This window comes from Rhamphochromis sp. 'chilingali' (assembly GCF_963969265.1).
Source record: "Rhamphochromis sp. 'chilingali' genome assembly, chromosome: 4".
NCBI classification, from domain to species: domain Eukaryota; kingdom Metazoa; phylum Chordata; class Actinopteri; order Cichliformes; family Cichlidae; genus Rhamphochromis; species Rhamphochromis sp. 'chilingali'.
This window is the reverse complement of record NC_137948.1, coordinates 42,252,830-42,277,211: the sequence shown is the minus strand read 5'-3', so window position 1 is coordinate 42,277,211 and position 24,382 is coordinate 42,252,830. Positions and strand designations below refer to the sequence as shown.

At 44.5% G+C, this 24,382-nt stretch overlaps 1 protein-coding gene across 2 annotated transcripts in view; it reads right to left on the bottom strand.

The window, feature by feature from the left end:
* Positions 1 to 275: 275 nt before the first annotated feature.
* The window catches only part of LOC308395607 (nesprin-2-like), a 37,769-nt gene continuing 13,662 nt past the window's right edge, over positions 276 to 24,382 (bottom strand). The window contains exons 2-4 of one of the 2 annotated variants that reach the window (XM_080880525.1): positions 1,978 to 2,160; positions 1,765 to 1,899; positions 276 to 941 (exon numbers count right to left, since the gene is read on the bottom strand). In XM_080880525.1, the coding sequence (XP_080736651.1) occupies positions 915 to 941; positions 1,765 to 1,899; positions 1,978 to 2,160 (345 nt within the window). In that variant the 3' untranslated portion in view covers positions 276 to 914. The remainder of the gene's footprint in view (positions 942 to 1,764; positions 1,900 to 1,977; positions 2,161 to 24,382) is intronic. The other variant, XM_080880524.1, reaches the window with a different exon arrangement.

Sequence of the window (24,382 nt, the reverse complement as noted above, 5' to 3'; positions counted from 1 at the left end):
GGTGGTGGCTAACCAAGCAGATATAGTAGATAGATAGATAGATAGATAGATAGATAGATAGATAGATAGATAGATAGATAGATAGATAGATAGACAAACTGAAGAAGACAGCCATAGTGATAGATGTAGCGGTTCCGAATGACGGTATATCATGAAGAAGGAACATGAGAAGCTCGAGAAATACCAAGGGCTCAGAGAAGAGCTTGAGAAGATGTGGAGGGTGAAGGTAACAGTGGTCCCAGTGGTAATAGGAGCATTCGGTGCGGTGACTCCCAAGCTAGGCAAGTGGCTCCAGCAGATCCCAGGAACAACATCGGAGATCTCTGTCCAGAAGAGCGCAGTCCTAGAAACAGCTAAGATACTGCACAGGACCCTCAAGCTCGAGCTTGAAGGATTGACCACCAGCAGGGGAGAGCAGGGAATTTATAGACCTTGAATAAAATCACACATTTCAACAAAGCTTTAACAGAGGTATGCATTTTTAAGTAAATGATGAATTATTTTCATTACTATTTTTAAAAATCTTGGTTAATGGATGTTAAAACAGCTATGCATACACAAGGCTTTAAATAGCAGACCAAAAATAGTATTTACAAATTTAGCTCACAAGCCAAATCTCACTTTGTTAATCTTCTCTTGATGTATTGGATTGATGTATAAAAAAGGCCTATACCAACCATAGACTGTTTAATGACAAACATATATTAGCTAATACTTTATTGATGATAATAACAATAATGATAACAATATTAATAATAAAATCGGAAAGTAAGTTGACATTTACAATTTAAAAAGGTGAAGTGAAAAAAAACATTTATGATAACATCATATGACCCCCTATGAGCAAGCACTTTGGCGACAGTGGGAAGGAAAAACTCCCTTTTAACAGGAAGAAACCTCCGGCAGAACCAGGCTCAGGGAGGGGCGGCCATCTGCTGCGACTGGTTGGGGTGAGAGAAGGAAGAAGAAGTGAGTGAGAAAGGTGACTGAAGAAGAAATACTCAATCCATCATGGGAATCCCCCGGCAGCCTACATCTATTGCAGCATAACTAAGGGAGGATTCAGGGTCACCTGGTCCAGCCCTAACTATATGCTTTAGCAAAAAGGAAAGTTTTAAGCCTAATCTTAAAAGTAGAGATAGTGTCTGTCTCCTGAATCCAAACTGGAAGCTGGTTCTGCAGAAGGTTCTTTAAAAAAACATTTTAAAGAACCTTTTCTGAGTGGTTCTTTAAAGAACCATTTTAAATCTTTCAAAAGAAAATGTATCAGAAATTGAATTTGAGTAGGGTAAAATAAATACGAGCACAGCATAGACATATATTAATGGTTATTGCCATTTCGTAATATACCAAAAGACAAAAAGGCATTTTAACCCTCAGCACAAATCACTACTAATACATGTCACATATTAGTCATTTAAACAATAATAATTAAATATTTTTACTACACTATAAATAAATATATATATATAAATTCTATATCTATAGATAACACAACAATTAATATATGTATTGTTAATTAATAAAACATCAGAAAGTGATAAAAACACATTAGAAGTATCAATAGCTTCATAACAGACCAATAAATCAACACATTTTCATCTGCAGAGGTTTGCATGTTCAGTAAAAATATTGAACTTCAGCCTTACATTATGTAAGATAAGTTTCATGTTGGACTCATGGTCCTTTGTTTGTCCAGTTTAGGACAATGTCTCTGACATATGTATCATATCAAATATATGTCATATCAAAACAACCCCACACCTGCCATTGTTTCAGTTTTTCACAGGTGTTTCCTGTCAGCTGGTCAACCTCACTCAGGTGGACATCCATATCAGCCAACCAAACGACAAGCTCCTCCATTTGTGCTTCAAACCCCTCCCACTCTGAGACAAGGAGCTGAGAGAGAGAAAAAAAGAATCAATTATGAAGAAGAGAGAAAACTGAAACCCTCCTCACAGGGTCTGACTCGCATACCTGCAGTTGACCTGTGATGGACTCCGGTTTGGCGTTTACGTCATCCCAGCGGCGGTTGCACTCCCTCGCCAATGCCAGCAGCCGAGTCTGCAGGGTGCCCTGGAAGAGCCGAGTTAATGTTCGACTCCTCCTGGTCAGGCTCTCCAGCTGGTTGAGCCGAGGTCTCCCCTCTTGCCGCAACCTCTAAACACACAAACACAAATTGCATCTGAAGCAGGAGGTGCAGATTTTTTTTGCTATTCTTTTCTAAATCCAAGCTTGATCATGAAAAAGAAAACTTTTTTTTGGCCAGCGGCCAACTGTTGTCTTGCAGAAAGTCAAATCAAATACATATGATACACCATCAATTCACAAGAACACATAAAGAAAGTTCCGTTTTTGCCTCATTTCAAGTGAATTCTGCATCAAAACAGGGTGACAGAATTAAAAAGAGTATTTGCAGGGGAGTCCTGTGACGTAGGCGGTCAAGATGGCAGCTTGAATGGGGAAGCTCCGTCGCAGCGGCAGCTAATTTGCATTGGACTTAGAGCATTACGCTACACAGCACTTACAAAATATAACCTCAGGACAGTGGGAAGCTTGAAGACTCTTTGTGAAAGCTCAGAAATGCCGAGTCACCAACAAAAACTTATGCTTCGACGGCAAGAAGGTGCTAGCAAGGAAACCTCGGTGAAAGCTAATGTGCACCCGCCCTCACCTCCAATGTCGGATACTATTCAGACTGCTACAACTGAACAAATGGCCAAAGACATTGCAAGTATTTACGTGCTACTTAAGGAAACCTCCGAGACACAAGAGAGCAAGCTGAACGCTATCCAAACTGCTACGAGGGCAGGGGAGGCTAAGCTAGCGGATATGGCTACTCGAATAAGCAACACTGAGTCTCGTTTAGATTTCCTTGAGGATGCTAGCAGAGCGCTAAAGGAAAATCCTCCTGCTACTAGTGACGAGGTGAACGCTCTACGACAGAAATTAGACGACATCGAAAACAGAGGACGGAGGAACAACCTGCGCTTCGCCGGCTTTCCAGAAGGCTGCGAGGGATCGGACGCTCTAGCATTCGTGCGCAACGCGATCCCACAACTCCTGAAGGTCAACTTCCCGGGCGGGCTGGAGATTGACCGCGCACACCGCAGCCTGGTGAGACGCAAACCTGACGGTCATCCCCCGAGGGTCATCATCGCCCGATTTCTGCGGTTCCAGGACAGGGAAGAGATCATGGAAGCTGCGCGGAGGCTGGGACAGCTGAACTGGAACGGCCACCGCATTATGATCTTCCCTGACTACTCCAAACTTGTCACGGACAAACGAGTGGCATTTAATCCCTGTAACCGGCTGCTGCACGAAAGGAAGATAAAGTTCTCCCTACTGTTCCCAGCAGTGCTGGTGCTGAAAATGACGGAGGGCAGACGTGAGTTTACTGACCCCAAAAAAGCCCAGGACTACATTCTGTCTTTACCTTGAATTATTTACAGTCAGGGCTTGGATTTAAACACTACCCTTTTTTTTTTCTATTTCTTTTCGCCCTAGCGTTAATTAACACGCTATACACGCTATACTTTGCACCTCTTAACTGTTTAGTTTCAATATTATAGAGCTTCACAGCTTTATTTGATTTATTCAGTTGTGCTACTTTTGAGAGTACAACACAATCTGCTTGGTAGAGAAGCTCACTAAGACTGTTAAATTCCTCTTTTAGTAATTCAGTTGTCATAAAGCCCTTTTCAGTTTGTCAGGGGACAGTTCTAACCAACCTGCATAGAGGTCTGTTCAGTTAGCTAAGTCCCAGAATGACTGTTTTCCTCATATTACGATGACTTAATATGCTGCTGCTGCTGGTGACGGGTCCTGTTTATGACTGTTCGACTGGTTAGAGTCACGGACCATAAAGTTTATGTTTTGCTTTCTGGGGCTCATAGCCCACCTGAGGGTGACTAGTGTTCTCGGTTGCCCCAGACGTATCTGTTTAAATGTTTATCAGTTGTTATTTTTATTTACTTCCAAACCCCCCCAATTTTTTTACAGCCAGCCTTCCAAATATTGTCCACTCGGTACTGAACTCCTGGTTCTAATAATAAGTTTCCCCACTGCTATGCGTCTGATACGTATTGCATGATGGCGAATAAGCAACAAAGGGCCCTTACTTTGATGACCTGGAATGTAAAGGGCCTTAACCATCCAATCAAAAAAAAGAAGATGATGACATTTATCAAATCAAAAAAAGTTGAAATTGTCTTTCTTCAAGAGACTCACTTGTCTCCCCAAGAGTCAGATAAACTTTGCCGTGATTGGGTGGGTCAGGTATTTTTTTCGTGTGGCAGCAGTCAGAGTAGGGGTGTCGCAATTTTAATTCATAAGCAGTTACAGTTTAAATGCTCCCGGATGGTTAAGGATGAAGATGGGCGGACATTGCTACTCTTGGCTGAGATTCAAGGCCATAGGATGATTTTAAGCAATGTCTATGCACCAAGACTACCCAATCCTGATAGCAGGGGACTTCAATTTGGTCATGGATGATATACTGGATCGAAGCACTCCCTCACAGCGACACTCTAGATCAGCTTCGGTCGCTATAAAAATGTGTAGGACCTTGGGTTTGGTGGACGTATGGAGAGTATTCAACCCATCCGCAAGAGATTACACCTTTTATTCTGCCCCCCACAACAGTCTGTCAAGAATAGATTATTTTCTTGTGTCAAATTCTATCATGCCCTCAGCAATGTCCTGCTCTATTGGTAGTATACACGTTTTTGACCACGCCCCGGTGCTCCTACATCTGAGCTCATTTGGTACCCCCCCCCCCCCCCCAAGTCTCCCAGATGGAGGCTAAACTCAAGCCTTTTACATGATCCCAACTTTTTCCACTCCTTGAGAGAGCAGATCAATTCTTATATAGAAATGAACCTCTCTACAGCTCCCAGTGCGGGTGTAGCATGGGAAGCTTTGAAAGCTTTTATTAGAGGTTTCATCATCCAGCATGCCTCATATAAGAAAAGAACTGCTCTGTCCAAGCAGATAGACCTGGAGAGGAAGATTGCTATAGCTGAAGCCGCTTTTAAGGCAGACATGAGCTCGGCAAATCTGACCCACCTAACTAGACTTAAATATGAGTTTAACTCAATTTTGACTCAGAAAATTGAGTTTTGTCTATTTCGGGCTAGGCAGAAATACTTCGAAGATGGAGATAAACCTGGCAAACTGCTTGCAAGATATATTAAACAAAAAGAAGCTCAGACTATCATAGCAGCAATTAGAGCACAGGATGGCACTATGGTGTCAAAACCCTCTGAAGTGAATGAAGCCTTCAGAGATTTCTATATGCAACTCTACTCCTCAGAAATACAAGCAAACTCTCAGGAAATTAACAGTTTTCTCTCCCCCCTCAACCTCCCAACTCTCTCTAGGACACAGGTGGACTCCCTGGACGCCCCAATTTCAAAGGATGAGATCTTAAGGGTAATCAAAAATCTCCCAATTGACAAGGCCCCTGGGTTGGATGGGTTTACAGCAGAGTTTTACAGGAACTTTGCAGAGGAGCTCTCCCCTTTACTCCTGCAAATGTTTGAGGAGGCCCTGGATAAGGGCAGCCTGCCACCAACACTGTCAGAGGCACTTATTTCCCTTGTCTTAAAGAAAAACAAAGACCCGCTTGACTGTAAGAGTTACAGGCCAATAAGCTTGATCAATTGTGATTGCAAAATTTTAGCCAAGTTACTAGCAACCAGATTAGATAAGGTCATGACTTACTTAATACACCCCGACCAAGTTGGTTTTATTCGGACTCGCTGCTCTGCCGATAATATTAGACGCCTAATTGATATTATGTGGGCAACCCAGAATAAATCCCCTACGGGGGACTTTTCTCCAGCTATAGCCCTCTCCCTAGATGCAGAGAAAGCATTCGACAGGGTAGAGTGGTGTTTTCTATTTTGTGTAATGGAAGCATTTGGCTTTGGCCCAAAATTCACAAGGTGGGTCAAACTTCTCTACAACAATCCAAGAGCATCAATACTTACAAACCGTATTATATCACAGTCCTTCGACCTCCACAGGGGTACAAGACAGGGCTGCCCACTGAGTCCTCTGCTTTTTGCTTTAGCTTTAGAGCCTCTGGCAGCGACAATACGTAGAGACCCTGATTTTCCAGGTATCCAGGTCCACAATAATAATCACAAATTGATGCTCTATGCTGATGACGCCCTGGTCCTAATATCACAGCCAGAACGATCTCTACCTGCTCTCTTAAGAATTATTAACCGGTTCTCTAATATATCAGGATATAGAGTAAATTGGTCAAAGTCTGAAGCGCTCCCTCTGACAGCCTTCTGCCCCAAAACCCTGTTTCAGCCAGGGGATTTCAGCTGGCCTCAGACTGGTATTAAATACTTGGGCATTACATTCCCCCGTTTGTTACACAACATAGTCCAGGCTAATTTTGAACCTCTATTGGACAAGTTCAGAACCGACATAATTAGATGGTCCCCTTTGTTCCTCACCCTTTGGGGTAAAGTTAACATCATCAAAATGAATTGTGCTCCAAAATTTAATTACCTACTACAAACACTCCCGCTAAAAATCCCATTAAAATATTTCCATCAATTTGACAGATTATGCAACCAATTCATATGGAATAACAGACGCCCTAGAATAAAGCTTAAAAAGCTACAGCAACCAGTGGAGTCGGGTGGCCTGGGGGTCCCAAATCTACTATTTTACCATTATGCTTTCAGTCTGAGACACATGGTTCACTGGGCTCTCCCTCCAGAATGAGCCCCCCCATGGCTTAGTCTGGAGAGTACTTTGTGCTCACCACTCCCTCCGATGCACACTTTAACCACCAAGCTCCCACCAGATATACAAACCCACCCCATTCTTTCTTTCCTGCAGACGGTCTGGAAGAAGGTGGCCTTGCTACTAAATTTTGACTCCCACCTTCATACTGAGGCTTCCATATGGCTCAATCCCAAACTCTGCATTAATAAGTCGCCGTTTTTCTGGAGACTGTGGGTCCAGAGAGGGATACTTGTTCTCGGAGACCTGTATCAGGGGAGGATTCTCAAGTCCTTCAACGACCTTAAAGCACAGTTTCAGTTGCCACAAAGTCAGTTTTGGAGGTACTTGCAGCTCCGGCACTTTTTGCTCAAAACCTTTGGATCCTCCTTCACACCACCTCCAAATATTGAATATCTCAGCTACATCAAAAAAATCTTTGGGGGGGGGGGGGGGGTCATGAAGTCTCTAAATATTACTCAATGCTTGTTACGGGCACGAGTAAAGGACTACCCGCCCTCCGGTTAGCTTGGGAATCTGACCTTGGTGTGGCTTTTACAGATCAGGAATGGACTGCAATTTTGCAGAATAGTAAAAAGGTGTCCAGGGAACTTAGAACGAGACTAATCCAATTCAAATTACTACACCGAATTTACTGGTCGCCACACAGACTGTATAGGGCGAACCTCATTCGGTCCCCTGAATGCTGGAGATGTCAGACTGGGGTAGGCACATTGACCCATATGATTTGGAGCTGTCCTAAAACCCAAATCTTTTGGACTGAGATACATGACTTTATCAAATCAACCATACGATGGGATATTCCTTTTTCACCAAGACTATTTGTTTTGGGAGACCCATCACTCCTTAACTATGCTCCACCTAAGGCTGCTGAGTGGGTACAGACTGCATTGATGCTGGGGCGTAAACTCATTATTTCCCAGTGGAAGGCCCCTTCCACCCCACCTGTCTCTGTATGGCATATTCAACTAGGGAGACTTGCTGCACTAGAACAACTCTCATACAGGCTCCTGAATAAAGTGGAGAGTTTCCATCTGAAGTGGGATCCATATCTGTCCAGAATAAAACGAACAGACTAGACCTTAGAGTGGGATAGTCATTGGAATTCTGATGAAGCACTCTCAGGGATGTCAGAGTGTGGCATGCAGTAAGACCCACATAGTCAAAGGCTGGCTGTTTTTGTTTCTTTCGTGTGTTTTTTTTTGTTTGTTTTTTTTTGTTTGTTTTTTTTGTTTGTTGTTGTTATTGTTGTGGTTGGTTTTTTTCCATGCTTTTGTTTATCTCTTGTTTTTTTGCCCCCCCCCCCCCCCCCCTCATTTTGGTTTGGTATTCTCTACTGTTCTGCTGCTATGCTGATGTTTTTTTATGTGATGTAATCTGTCTCCGCAGTGGACTGTAGTGTTCTAAAAGTACAATAAAATATTAATCACAAAAAAAAGAGTATTTGCAGCAAATGTGAGCACAAAGCCTCACTTTGTAGAAGCCTGCTATTAAAGTTCTCCTCTATGCAGACGACTTTCCTGTTGTCAAGGCACAACTTGGCTCTATTGTACAAATCTTATGGATACACACTAAACGAAACAATAGTGTGCACAACTCCAGATTCTGATCCCTCATCCTACCAACATAGCAATAGCAATAAAGCAAATGTTGAGGCTTAAAAATACAAAGTCCATAAAGCAATGGCTGGCATGGGTTTTATCATAAGGGTGATAAATGTACAACATATGGTCTTAAGACTAAAAGTATAATACAGATTTTAGTCTAAGAGATTTTATGTTCATTTACCTGCAAATGCACTATACGTGCCTGCTCTGTGATCTTGCACAACATTTTGCAAATCGCTATTTAATACAAGAAGTAGGTGAACTAAAACATGGTCATCTTTCTTTGTGAGAGGACAATATTAATTAAACAAATCTCAGTGACATCATAGAGATTCCTACAGATTGTCCTGAGGAGGGGTATTAGGCCCCTTATTTCAAACAGAGTGATTTGTGGCCCCAATAACTTATTCGCCCCGCTGCCAATCACATAACAAGTGGGCGGCTCCCCTCGCACCCCGGCTAGCCAATCAGATACAGGTCCGATTTTTATGATCTCCCGCTGAGGTTAAGACTGGCACGGCGCTCCCACAAGACGTCTGACTTCAGCCACATCAACAACTGGCGCCGCTTAGGCTGCTTGTGAGCTCGCATAAGGACCAGCCGGTTTCAACAGCAACTGGCGCCTCTTGCCTCATGTGCATATCAATCGGTAAGTGTTAATCTTCCTTTCTAACTACATTTTGCACTTTCCTTTTTAACCATTCTCTCAAGCCTTTCATCTTAAAAAACCATGTAAATAGGGTTTTTGTCACACTTCGAATACACTTTTTAAAATATATATAAGCTCGAGTTTAACACTCGGAGTTAAAAGTGCTTTAGTATACTATACTGTAGCAGCAAATCATGGCCTCGTCAGGTACCTCATTTCTTACTCTTTGTTCATTTTAATGCTTTTATTTTTTACTGTTTTTCCATGTCTTTAAATACTCGTTAATTCTTTTTTCGACTCTGAAATAAGCGTGCTCAACTCTATTATCGGTGATTCTCTTTTGGCTCTCAGCGAAGGCGGTCGCACTTTTCTCCTCTCCTGCCCTTATCTTCCCTGCTTAGCTTCTTATGTCCTTGTCTTGTCTTGTGTTTTTACTTAATTTTCCCTGGAACACTCTCTCACAGTCTGTTCTCTAAAACCTAAAAGAGGAATTATGGATTTGAACAAATGGTCTCTGAATGCAATTGACACCCCTTCTCAACGAGAAGTCTGGGCTCGGGTGAGCCTGAGTGCTGAAGATATCTACCTATTCGGAACCATGATAACAGGGTTCTTGCTGATTGGAGCTGGCTTGGCCCTGGCTTATCGAAGAATTAAGGAAGCGGAACCGGCTGTTCAAACCCCCACAAGGCTGTCCGCTGGGATTGAAATGATGGGATGAGGCGTGAGTTTCTCAAAATGGGCTCATTGAGTGCAGCACGGAGAAGATCTTGGAGAACGCACGGCTGCCATGAATACTCAGAACAAGACCTCTGAGTGAAAAACTGGATTACAGTGGGGCAAAAAAGTATTTAGTCAGCCACCGATTGTGCAAGTTCCCCCACCTAAAATGATGACAGAGGTCAGTAATTTGCACCAGAGGTACACTTCAACTGTGAGAGACAGAATGTAAAAAAAAAAAAAATCCATGAATTCACATGGTAGGATTTGTAAAGAATTTATTCGTAAATCAGGGTGGAAAATAAGTATTTGGTCAATAACAAAAATACAACTCAATACTTTGTAACATAACCTTTGTTGGCAATAACAGAGGTCAAACGTTTACTATAGGTCTTTACCAGGTTTGCACACACAGTAGCTGGTATTTTGGCCCATTCCTCCATGCAGATCTTCTCGAGAGCAGTGATGTTTTGGGGCTGTCGCCGAGCAACACGGACTTTCAACTCCCGCCACAGATTTTCTATGGGGTTGAGGTCTGGAGACTGTCTAGGCCACTCCAGGACTTTCAAATGCTTCTTACGGAGCCACTCCTTTGTTGCCCGGGCGGTGTGTTTTGGATCATTGTCATGTTGGAAGACCCAGCCTCGTTTCATCTTCAAAGTTCTCACTGATGGAAGGAGGTTTTGGCTCAAAATCTCACGATACATGGCCCCATTCATTCTGTCCTTAACACGGATCAGTCGTCCTGTCCCCTTGGCAGAAAAACAGCCCCATAGCATGATGTTTCCACCCCCATGCTTCACAGTAGGTATGGTGTTCTTGGGATGCAACTCAGTATTCTTCTTCCTCCAAACACGACGAGTTGAGTTTATACCAAAAAGTTCTACTTTGGTTTCATCTGACCACATGACATTCTCCCAATCCTCTGCTGTATCATCCATGTGCTCTCTGGCAAACTTCAGACGGGCCTGGACTGGCTTCAGCAGCGGAACACGTCTGGCACTGCGGGATTTGATTCCCTGCCGTTGTAGTGTGTTACTGATGGTGACCTTTGTTACTCTGGTCCCAGCTCTCTGCAGGTCATTCACCAGGTCCCCCCGTGTGGTTCTGGGATCTTTGCTCACCGTTCTCATGATCATTTTGACCCCACGGGATGAGATCTTGCGTGGAGCCCCAGATCGAGGGAGATTATCAGTGGTCTTGTATGTCTTCCATTTTCTGATGATTGCTCCCACAGTTGATTTTTTCACACCAAGCTGCTTGCCTATTGTAGATTCACTCTTCCCAGTCTGGTGCAGGTCTACAATACTTTTCCTGGTGTCCTTCGAAAGCTCTTTGGTCTTGGCCATGGCGGAGTTTGGAGTCTGACTGTTTGAGGCTGTGGACAGGTGTCTTTTATACAGATGATGAGTTCAAACAGGTGCCATTCATACAGGTAACGAGTGGGGGACAGAAAAGCTTCTTACAGAAGACGTTACAGGTCTGTGAGAGCCAGAGATTTTCCTTGTTTGAGGTGACCAAATACTTATTTTCCACCCTAATTTACGAATAAATCCTTTACAAATCCTACTGTCGCGGGGTCCTCTTTTAACCCTCTCCCGGACAACAAACACAGGCGTAGTCGGTAAGGTCTTTTAGTGTGGATAATTTATTTAGCCGGCCTCCCCAGTGCACAGAAAATTATTTACAGCAAATAGAATTGACTTGGGTCAGTGTCAACAATCATTTCTTTATTATTACTTTAATCCTCACTGTCCCCCCTCAGCTTCTTTCCCACTGTAGTCTCACAACACACATGTATATACAGACTCTTAGGCAACTTCCAATCAGCCTACAATGTTTCACAAAACATTAAAACAATCCAAACAAAGGACCCCGGAACACCATACCATCGGCTTGCATCATCCCGCATCATTGGAGATCACAGCGCGTCTCCTCGACCGACTTTATTAACAAGGTAAGGGGAAATAAGTTGGCCACCCTCTATGCTGCTCCAAATCTCCCCCCCCCCCCCCCCCCTTCACCCCTTTTTGTTTATTGGTGTCTGTTAGAACTAATGATGGCGGTGCGTATATGCGCCCCGATCAGCTGTCTGCGGCTGGGCGATGTAACTCCGTCACATCATCCCCTTCCACCCGGAGGTGGCCGATGTGCGGCAACCTGGAAAGATAACCTGCCACCACATTGAGCTTGCCTGGTCTATGACGGATGGTGAATCTGAAAGGCTGCAGTGACAGGTACCAGCGGGTGAGTCGACTGTTATGATCCACAGGAGCTACTGGTGCATGTTATGGCTTTTGCTAGACAGGTACAACCTGTCTATATAAGGATATTTTTTATTTGTTTTTACCCAGTTGGTCATGTTGGAAGGAAATGGGTTAAAAATGTCCATCTGCCGTGTGTCGGTATCACAGCGAGTGATCCCGATTATTGTCCCCAGTCTTTCTTAATGACAGCAGATGGCTGACAGAGAAATGCGGTGAAGTGCAGAACTGTCTGGGCACTTTGTAACCCTTTATAAGAAGAAATATTTTTAGGCAATAACACAGAATTAAAAACAAAAACTGCACATTTCAACGATGGCAGATTTTCCTTGTTGGGCACTTCTTTTTCATTCTACACGCGTCAATAACAATACACAAGCCTACACAATGGATTGAGGGCAAATTTAAAGGCAACATCAATCAGTTTCTACTACTGTAGGATAATATAGAAAATGAGAATTAAAATGAAAAATAGTTCGGTATGCGACAAAAAAAAAGTGGTTTCAAGACACTGACCTATGAAATCAGGGTGTCACACGTCACATGGAATTAACCACTGGTTGGTTGGTTGGAATCATAATAAATAAGATGGTATGTTTGGTTCGCAGCCATCCCTTCTTCATGTGAATAGTGTTTACACTCCATCATTAAAGAGGCTGTTTGCTTTCAACATAATTCAGTGGCTTCGCCAAGCAGCCGACCTTACACGCAGACAAAGAACTCAAAGATGGAAGAATAGTCTGTGCTAGAGGGGCTCTGAGGGGAAGTGAGATGAAAAACAAAGCACAACAGTAACACATTGATATGTCTTTGAGTTTCATGTCACTGCATTTGACTAGGCCTATGATCCTCTATCCAGCAGGTGCCCCTGTGTTAATCGGTTTTCTTCTCTTCAGGATCCTTCTCTCCAACGTCCTCATCCTCTTCTTCTGGGCCCTCCAGCGCCGCAGCACGTTGCCTCTCCTCCTCCTCCTCTTCCTCCTCCTCGTCAGTCAGGCCCTCTCTCTTCGGCGCATCTATGTCATCCGAACCGTCATCAGACTCAGCTGTGCAGATGCCATAGCACATCAGGCTAATTACGCCCAGCGGTAGGCCAAACAGGAAGCAGCCCAGCAGTGGAGAGACATGTGAATTCATGGATTTTTTCTTCACATTCTGTCTCTCACAGTTGAAGTGTACCTCTGGTGCAAATTACTGACCTCTGTCATCATTTTAAGTGGGGGAACTTGCACAATCGGTGGCTGACTAAATACTTTTTTGCCCCACTGTAGGAATCGTGCGAGCCAGCAGTATCTTTGTAAAACAGACCTGCACTAAATTGAGTTTTCAGACTTTCTTCTGAGTAATTTAAATATGTCTCTATTATAGCCCTATAGGGGTGAGTTGAGCTGGCTTGTGAAATCAGTCTGTCGCCCAATGTGACGTCACATTGCGAGAAAATGGTGTTTAAAGGGTAATTTATAATTCCAACATTAGCGTCCGCTTCAATGTCGCTACCATCTGGGTTTGTTATTTTCAACCTTAAACTCAGCAGTGTGTCATTTAAATCCAGGTAATGCAACCCATTTCCAGGCACATAAAATTCCAGAGGTCCCCGATCTGTGAGCGCTGTTACTGGTAAAATTTCTGAATAACATTTGTCCTCGATCGAAAACTGCGTGAGCGGTGCTGTAAACAGATCCAATTCGCTTAAGGTGCATTCGCTTGATCTCTCGTGAAGTAAAGACATTGCTGTTTGTTTCATAGTTGTTGTTTTTTAGAATATATCAGCTTTAGACTTGTGTCCTGTCCGTCTGACGGTTTTCCCACTCTGTCTCTTTTTGACCGCTTTCCTCTGCTTTTTAAACTCTGTCAGCCTCCGACCCGGAGGCCATTTTAAGGGTCTACGTGAAATTATACTCAGCCCCGAGCCCTCTTGCTGTTCTGGTGTGTTCGAACGAGTCAAATTTGAGAGTGAGGAGGTGACAACATCTGAAGCAAAGCCTTTGACAGCCGCTTTCAAGTGAGGTTTTGCGATGCTCACACCCCGCTTTATGAACGGGGTTACAAATCTAAACAATTTTGAGAAAATAGATGCTATTCCTTGTCCGTAAATTACAGGCGCACCTAAAAATCAGCCTGGGTTTCGTAATACCGTATAAATCTATTATTATCCATTTTTTTATGAGTTATGCCAGATCCTTGACAAGCCAGAAATGTAGCTTGACTATTGTTTTACCGTAGGTAAAGTTTACAGGCTCCTTCTAATCGGTTTTGATTTCAATATGGATATTTTCTATGTGTTTGCGAGCCACAGAAATATAGTCTGGTTTGTTACAGCTCTGTGTGATAATATCTCCGTAATTACCCTCTATTTTGACAGTACGCAGCAGGGGCGAGTAGCTATCACCCACGAGCTGTAAGGCAGCTATATCCGAATAACAGAATAGATGATAACACCCCGCCTTTATATCTGCAGGATATGGGGCTAATTTGCGCTCGAATCGCTGCCAGACACCTGCTGGTACACCAAGCATATATGCAAGAGGCGGAAAAAACCTGAGTTGATAAATTCCCCCAGCTGTGAATTCAAACTTTTTAACAATTGGGTGATATTTTAGATAAATATCCAAGTCGATACGCCTGAGGCAGGCTTCAATCTCTGCTCTCAACGTGTTAGCGTCCTCATAAAAGCCAGCGCGTATTTTCGTTTTAACCACGTCATCAGGCCTCTGCTCAGCATCACCCTTTTTCCTCCATTCAAAATAAGCCTTATCATTCGGGAGATTAAGCCATTTATAGGGATGTGAAATTTCAGTGAGAGTCACCTCCCACGCCCCATCGAGACTGAGATGCTGGGCGAGATCCACACGGAAGCAGCTACTGGTGTTATTTTTAAATACATTCAAACTTGCGTTTGATGGAAGCGTGATGTAAAACCCCTGCGACCTGACAGTCATGCTGACCCGTTACCAAGGTTACCAAGGTGTGTGTGAGGTCCGGCGTTTGTTATGCAATGTTTTTAAGCTCACTGGCTTTACCCAGCTATTAAACTTTTCAGGCCAGTTCCTCCATTTGACCAGGAAATAAACCTGTCCCCTCTGTTTACGTTTTGAGAGAATTTTGTCTATGTGATAGAGCTTATCCTTGACAAGAGCGATTTTCTGCAGCTCATGCTCGTAAAAACTACCGATAGTTTCTTCCCCATCGTAATCTTTGATTTTATAAACAGGAGGGTCTCTAGGTATGCATTGGTCAATAGTAAATGCCTCGTTTGTGAATGTTTGCTCATACCGCTTATCAAACACACCTCTAACGTGATCTCCCTTTTTAAATTTCATGGGCTTTTTTTTACAACGAGAAGAAGTGCCATATAGGTTTTGAAATACTAATGCTGCGTTGTCTGAATTTACTTGATTCGGGGCCATTTTTATGGAACGATTATATCTACGTGTATTTGCAGCAGTGAAATATCTATACAGGGAGTGCAGAATTATTAGGCAAGTTGTATTTTTGAGGAATAATTTTATTATTGAACAACAACCATGTTCTCAATGAACCCAAAAAACTCATTAATATCAAAGCTGAATGTTTTTGGAAGTAGTTTTTAGTTTGTTTTTAGTTTTAGCTATTTTAGGGGGATATCTGTGTTTGCAGGTGACTATTACTGTGCATAATTATTAGGCAACTTAACAAAAGACAAATATATACCCATTTCAATTATTTATTTTTACCAGTGAAACCAATATAACATCTCCACATTCACAAATATACATTTCTGACATTCCAAAACAAAACAAAAACAAATCAGCGACCAATATAGCCACCTTTCTTTGCAAGGACACTCAAAAGCCTGCCATCCATGGATTCTGTCAGTGTTTGGATCTGTTCACCATCAACATTGCGTGCAGCAACAACCACAGCCTCCCAGACACTGTTCAGAGAGGTGTACTGTTTTCCCTCCTTGTAAATCTCACATTTGATGATGGACCACAGGTTCTCAATGGGGTTCAGATCAGGTGAACAAGGAGGCCATGTCATTAGTTTTTCTTCTTTTATACCCTTTCTTGCCAGCCACGCTGTGGAGTACTTGGACGCGTGTGATGGAGCATTGTCCTGCATGAAAATCATGTTTTTCTTGAAGGATGCAGACTTCTTCCTGTACCACTGCTTGAAGAAGGTGTCTTCCAGAAACTGGCAGTAGGACTGGGAGTTGAGCTTGACTCCATCCTCAACCCGAAAAGGCCCCACAAGCTCATCTTTGATGATACCAGCCCAAACCAGTACTCCACCTCCACCTTGCTGGCGTCTGAGTGGGACTGGAGCTCTCTGCCCTTTACCAATCCAGCCACGGGCCCATCCATCTGGCCCATCAAGACTCACTCTCATTCCATCAGTCCATAAAACCTTAGAAAAACCAGTCTTGAGATATTTCTTGGCCCAGTCTTGACGTTTCAGCTTGTGTGTCTTGTTCAGTGGTGGTCGTCTTTCAGCCTTTCCTACCTTGGCCATGTCTCTGAGTATTACACACCTTGTGCTTTTGGACACTCCAGTGATGTTGCAGCTCTGAAATATGGCCAAACTGGTGGCAAGTGGCATCTTGGCAGCTGCACGCTTGACTTTTCTCAGTTCATGGGCAGTTATTTTGCACCTTGGTTTTTCCACACGCTTCTTGCGACCCTGTTGACTATTTTGAATGAAACGCTTGATTGTTCGATGATCATGCTTCAGAAGCTTTGCAATTTTGAGACTGCTGCATCCCTCTGCAAGAAATCTCACTATTTTTGACTTTTCTGTGCCTGTCAAGTCCTTCTTTTGACCCATTTTGCCAAAGGAAAGGACGTTGCCTAATAATTATGCACACCTGATATAGGGTGTTGATGTCATTAGACCACACCCCTTCTCATTACAGAGATGCACATCACCTAATATGCTTAATTGGTAGTAGGCTTTCGAGCCTATACAGCTTGGAGTAAGACAACATGCATGAAGAGGATGATGTGAACAAAATACTAATTTGCCTAATAATTCTGCACTCCCTGTACATTTTACTTTTAAGAGTTTTATTAAACCTTTCACAGACTGAGGCTTTTAGATCGCTCCCTGTAGCAAAATAATTTATACCATGCTTTTTCATTAAAGATTGAAAACTGGAATTAAAAAATTCCTTACCACTATCTGTTTGTAGCTTTTGAGGGATTTGGCTATCTTTTAAGACAGCCTCAAAAGCCTTAGTGACTTGAACGCCTGTTTTGTTTTTCAAGACTCTTGCATAAGCTTTTTTAGAGAAAACATCTATAACTGTAAGTAAATATTGATAGCCATCATTATGCTCGGATAACGCTCTCATATATCACAAAGGTCTGCTTGGTATTGATTAAGAGGTCTGGGGACAAACACGCGATTTCTCGGAAAGCGCAGGTGTGCAACTCAGTGTAAGGTGTAAGCATCCTGTTCAGAGAGGAGTTTCTGAGCTGTTTGCGCATTAATCTTTGTACCAGTTTCATCCTGTACGCTTTTAATCAATTTTTGCACACCGCAAAAACTACGAGGGTGAGATGGGTCATAATATGCACGTTTCAATAGATTCTGCTCTGCCATGTGTGATCTTTGAAGTTATGTTTAACTATGGTTTTATTTCATGATCGAGCGGTTAGTTATGTCATGTAACAAGTTTACAAAAATATTTTTATTTGATGTAATTAATAACATTACACTTTGATTCTAGTAAAACAAAAATAATGAGTTTGATTCTTGCAATGCTTTTCCAAAAAGGTTTTATTTCAAGTAACGGTTTTCCCTAAACAGTTTTATTTGATGTAATGAAAACAATACATTTTGAATGGGTAAAAAAACAAATAATGCGATTGATTCTTGCAATGCTTTTCGAAACAGGTTTTATTTGATGTAACGGTTTTCCACAAACAATTTATTTGATGTAATGAAAAACAATACACATGAACGAGTAAAAAACAAAAGACTGGAAAGTAAGAAAAACAACAAAGCTAAAAACAAGAAAAATAAAATATGTTAAGAAAAATGGTAATAGGGGAGAGAAGAAAAAAAACGATTACTAGGACAGCCAAAGGGAGTAATTCTCATCTAGTACTTTATCAATTATGGTCCGGGTAACTTCTGTAACGCTTGCGTCAATTTCTTACAGTGTGGTCTCTATATCGTGGGCATCTCTGACTTTAAAGAGATACGCTTGGGCCACACCTCTGACTTGAGCCGCTGGTGGTGAAAAACCCTCTAACCGTAAAATTTGTAATATTGTGTTGGTGAAATGTCCATTCCATAATCTTTTGCAGAGTTCATCATAGTACTTGAAAAAGTAAATGGCCTGTATTTATATAGCGCTTTACTAGTCCCTAAGGACCCCAAAGCACTTTACATATCCAGTCATCCACACACACATTCACACACTGGTGATGGCAAGCTACATTGTAGCCGCAGCCACCCTGGGGCGCACTGACAGAGGCGAGGCTGCCGGACACTGGCGCCACCGGGCCCTCTGACCACCACCAGTAGGCAATGGGTGAAGTGTCTTGCCCAAGGACACAACGACCGAGACTGTCCAAGCCGGGGCTCGAACCGGCAACCTTCCGATTACAAGGCGAACTCCCAACTCTTGAGCCACGATCACTGGAAGTAATATTTTTCCAGCGGGAAAAGGCAAGAATGTCATTTCTGTGAGGGGTGGGAGACCTCACATCCTTGACAGACATCCTGTCTATGTTTCTGGAGCAGCGAGTTAATAAGGTACTTGAGAGTTAATTTTCTAAGTTCAAAAACAGCGGTGGGGAGTAGAGTCGCAGCCTCGTCGTTGTCCACGGGCAAAGGCTGTCAGCGGCTCTCGCGGGGGTGGGGATCGATGTCTTCGGGCTCTCGGAAAAGGGCCAGGCATACAGGGTCGCCCAAAGCCCATAGCGATGCACCAGAGACTGCGGTGTTTGAGGGGGTCTGCTCCGGTGATTGCCAACCGAGTTGAGGGTGGCTTGGCGAGTTCCATCCTTGAGGTGATGAGGCCGGAGACGCTGAGGCCTGATGTGGGCTCTCCATCAGCGGACTCGGTGGTGGAGTAGCAAGATCCATCGGAGGGCTTGAGGGTGGCGTAGAAGCAGCTGATGGTCGGAGGGATGATGGAGATAGAGCACAGGGGGTTCCGAAGCTGTGGTGAGTCATGGTTGTTTTTAGACGATGTGGAGGAGAGAGTGGTTGCGGTTTTTAAAAGGACAGGGTGAGGAGGAGGTGGGGGTATGTAGAGCGTTGTGTGTTATTTCCAACCAGGACCAACTCAAATGTACTTTTACTTAGCTTAAAAAGCTCTAATATTCTTGCATTCTTCTCACCCACCATCTTCAGCCAGTCCTGAGTGGGAATCCGAAGCAATGTGTTGAAAACACCGGACTGGGTGTTTGTAAGGTCCAACACAAAATCATCTGTGTGAGCATCGTCGGTTGTTTGACGACTAGTTCTACAGATCCACCTGCAAAGCGGAGTGGTCTTGGTCTCCCACTGGGTGTATGTCACAGTTTTTCTCACCATGTTTAAAGGCCGGTGTCGATGGGGTTGTTGGTTGAATGGTGGAAACGCGTGGGCCTCTTTGAAAACCAGATGTGTCTGCGTCTGCTGGTCCCTAGTTCACGGTTGCGAGCTCGTTTCCCGCAGGCTCTTCTGGATTTCAGGCATTGTGATGAGGGTCAAAACAGCCCAGTCAGAGCAAGTAAAAGCGATCCGCCGTGTGAGCGGACCAAAACTTTCACCTGCTTTTAGCTGGTAGAAATAGATTTCGCTCTCTGGGAGGCTGAAAGCATAACCCCAAAACCCTCCAGTGCTGAGACGGAATCTTTCCTCCAAGGGGGTAGCCGATGTTGACTGCACTCTGCAAAGATGCAATCGTCTGAGTTCTGCCAGCGTGGCGGAGGCTCTGTAGCTAATTACTGGGGTCTGAGAGACCACAGTGAGGTTGGTAGGTCTGGCGGCCATGTTGTTTGTGAAAAAAAGAAAAAAAGTGCTTGTTTTTTCTGAGAGAAAAAAAACAGTTAAATTTAAGCTGAAATGTTAGATTATTTATCCTGAATGCCAGCAAGAGAATAAACCTATCGCTGAGAAGGTAAATCGGACCTGTATCCGATTGGCTAACCGGGGTGCGAGGGGAGCCGCCCACTTGTTATGTGATTGGCAGCGGGGCGAAGTTAGGCGGAGTTGGCCTCTGGCGCAAATTTTCAACCTGGGTAAGCCAATTTTCGGGAGCTGAGCCGGGGAACGAACAAGAAGGAAAAATTGTGTGCTGGCTGCGGTCCGGTTCGAGTGAGAGTGAAAGGAGAACTTAGGCTTTGCTGAATTTGAGACGGAGCTAGTAGAGGGCTGGTTTGAAGAAAAAAAATTAATGTAACCCATATCAACTATTCCCTGTCACATGACCCACGTCAGCTGATTTGAGGTCCCTCTTCTGATTGGCTCTGCAATTCACCACTGTCCACAATCTGCCAGAACCGTCACCCGCCGTTCCAGCCACTGAACCTTTACCATCTGATACGCCAGTCTGTGAACCTGCTACGCTCCCTTTGCCTCCTCTTGAGCCAGCAGAGAGCGAAACCCCTGACTCAGAAACCCCTGTCAAGGAGGAAGCTCCTGATACTGTGGAATCAGAGGACAGTCTGTCCTCTGCTGCTGATCTACCATCTAACTCTGACACCTCCAGCTCTGAACTAGAACCTCTGAGAACATCAACTCGGACCAGGAAACCACCAGACCGGTTACAATACTCTAAGCTTGGTCAGCCCATCTTGAAGAGTATTCAGGCACTAGTCCATGGCTTAACCACTGCCTTTACTCAAGCACTGGAGGATGAAGAGGACCATCTACTTACTGCCACTGAACAACCTGTCATCCGGAACCAACCACCATGTACAGGGACGTACATGAGATCGAGGGGGGAAACTGTAACCCATATCAACTGCTCCCTGTCACATGACCCACGTCAGCTGATTTGAGGTCCCTCTTCTGATTGGTTCCTTCGACGTCGCGGCAACTCTGAAAACCGGCTGTGGAGGGATACTTCCGGGTTCGACTCCTGCTGTGGCTGTTAGCTTATGGCATTTAGAACGGTGTTGGAAAACAAAGCGTTTTCTCCCCTCAATTCATCTATAAACTCATTTCACCTCAGCGGTAAGTGTCCTTAATATCTTTCAACCTTTGGTTGTCAGTAACCAGCCGATCGTTTTCGCGATTAAAAAATGACTTTGTGCGGCGGCGTTCCCACCACGAGCAGAACTCCAGTTCAAAAACCGCTGTTTTTGAACACCTTTATTTACTTATTTATTTACCGGTAAACTGAATCGAACTTGATGTTCTAATGGACATTTTTCTGACCTACAGGTCAGGTTTTTTTCCCCCCTTTCAATTGATCTTCTTCATAGTGAAGTGGCGAGCCGGTAGGACCATTCTTTGTTTTCCCTTCTTTTCCCCCACTTAGCCGTCTTTGGATTACGGACATATTTCCCCATTGCATGAAGCTGGACCCTAAGGAGGAATACCTTGAAAGTGAACTTTAAAAAGAAAAGGACCAAAAAGGACTCTTAGCAAAAGGACTCTTGCACAGAAAAATCATAGCATTGATTTATTATTTAATTGTGGGCATTTATGTGGTGAGTGGTATTAATTATTTTGTTCCATTTCCCCTGTCCCCTATTTATTCAATATATTTTCTCATCATTCACACCATCTAGGCTCTATAAAGGACTATTTCTTCTGCGCGTCAGTCAGTAAACTCATCCATTGAAATAAACTAGTCCTTAAATAACTTAGTGTTACACTAAGGGTTTTTTCAGGAGTTTTTCCCCTGTTTTCGAATATAAGGTTTTGGGTATATTCCCCAAGTTATTCTAGGGGTTTTTTTGTTGTGCGTTTTTGGAGAAAAGACGGAGGGTTTTTCAGAAGTTTTTTGCTGGGAGCCGCGGTGGGATCGCGAGAGTCTTTTGCGACTCGGACTTTGATTCTAAATCTCCTTGTTCGTATTAAACAAATGCATGTAAATTGAAATAAAATTTTGCCCCGAGGCATGCAACCTGTATGTCTCACCATACTGAACGTTACAAAAGCACAAGTTTAACTAAGCACTTTTACTATGGTTTAACACATTTTCACACACACAAGCACGGACCTCCGAGACACAGGCGCGTGCCCTGAGCGGGCACAGACACGCGGGCGCGCGCCCGTGCGCACTCACACGCTGACCCACCACCGGATGGCGTTTTTTAAGCATAAAAAGTAAAAGCTTTTTTAATGGCTTAAAAATAAAATAATGCTATTTGATATATAAAAAACTTTCTAAATAATCAATTAGTTCTTTTTTTTGGGGGGGGGGGGGGAGCAATGAGCTATGAACTAGGATATTTTGGATGACTATCATATTTTTTGATGAATATCATAATTTTATTAATATCATATTTTTTATGAATATCATATTTTTGTTACTGTGGTGGACCACTAGAGGGCTCCACTCACACCTAGTGTATAGGAAGTGTGTTCCTGTGTTTTGTGGCGCGATATGCGCAGTTGATGTTGGAGACAAATAAAGAAGGAGTGAGAACTGAGAGCTCTGTGTCGTTGATGCTTACCTCCACATTGGTGACCCCTGACTCGAGCATGCAACGGGCCGCAGATAACGCAGATTCCGCTATGGATGCATCAGCGGCCGCCGGACCTCCGCCTTCTGTTGCAGCTACGTTCGCTTTGGCGCTGAAACTGCTGGACTTTTGGCTCCATGACCCCCCGTCATGGTTTGTACACGTGGAGGCTCAGTTCGCCCTTCGTGGCATCTCGGCTGACGACACGAAGTATCACCATGTGGTGGCCTTGCTCGACCCGCTGGCCACCCGTCGCGTGATGGTGCTCCTCCAGGACCCACCCGCCCAAGGGAAATACGCCGCCCTCAAAGAGCTGCTTCTTCTGCGCTATGCCCTCTCCGACGCTGAACGAGCCGAAAAGCTCCTCAACCTGTCAGGCTTGGGTGGCGGTACCGCGCTCGAGCTCATGGAGAACATGCTATCGTTGCTCGGGCCGGATGACGGTGGTTTCCTCTTCGCCCACCTCTTCCTCCGCCAACTACCGGCCGCCGTGAGAGCTGTCCTCGCAAACTCCCCGCTTCTGCCTGCGAAGGATTATCGCTCCCTGGCTGAAGAAGCGGATCGCATTCTCCTGGCTAGCCGCACTTTCGACGTTCACGCCCTGGCTACGGACTCGCCGGCGAAACTGTCTGTCGCTCGGCAAGACTTTGCAGCCATGGAGCGCCTTGGCATTGTACAGCATTCGAACAGTGCATGGGCCTCTCTGCTTCACATGGTGCCCAAATCGGACGGTCGGTGGCGGCCATGCGGAGATTTCCGCCGTTTAAATAATGCCACGGAGAATGACCGTTACCCCATCCCCCACATTCAGGATTTTTCTGCCAATCTCGCCGGAACGTCGATTTTTTTCTAAAATTGACTTGGTGCGGGTGTATCACCAGGTTCCCGTGTGCGCCGAAAACGTTCCTAAAACCACTGTCATTTCCCCCTTCGGCTTGTTCGAGTTTTTGCGCATGCCATTTGGCCTGAAAGGTGCCGCCCAGACCTTTCAGGGGCTGATGGACTCCGTTTTGCGTGGGCTGCCGTTCGTTTTTGTTTATCTGGACGATATATTGGTGGCCAGCTGCTCAGCGAGCCAGAACGAGTCCCATCTGCGCCAGGTTTTCCAGCGTTTGGCAGCACACGGCCTGCTCATCAACCCTTCCAAGTGCCAGTTTGGGTTGCCTGTTCTGGATTTCCTCGGGCACCGCATTTCCGCTGAAGGTGTGGTTCCGTTGCTCGAAAGAGTCCAGGCTGTTTCGGCTTTTCCGCGTCCCACATCGGTTAAAGCGTTGCAGGAGTTCTTGGGGATGATAAATTTTTACAACCGCTTTCTCCCCAGAGCTGCCCACCTGCTACAGCCACTCTATGCTGCCTTAAAAGGTAAAACTGCCAAAGATCCGGTTGACTGGCTGCCGGAACGCGTCCATGCGTTTTCAGCAGCCAAGTCTGCGCTGGCTGACGCCGCCCTGCTGGCCCACCTGCTTCCATCGGCGGAGATCGCGTTGACCACCAACGTGTCCGATGTGGCAGTGGGTGGGATGTTGGAACAGCGGGTTTCAGGTCTCTGGCAACCGCTCGCCTTTTTCAGTTGTACGCTCCGGGATGCTGAACGCAAGTACAGTGTTTTTGACAGGGAGTTGCTGGCCCTGCACCTCGCGAAACGACATTTTAGTTTTTTCCTCGAGGGTCGCAACTTTACTGCGTACGCTGACCACAAACCTTTGACGTTTGCGATGTCCAAGGTCTCTGACCCATGGAGCGCACACCAGCAGCACCAGT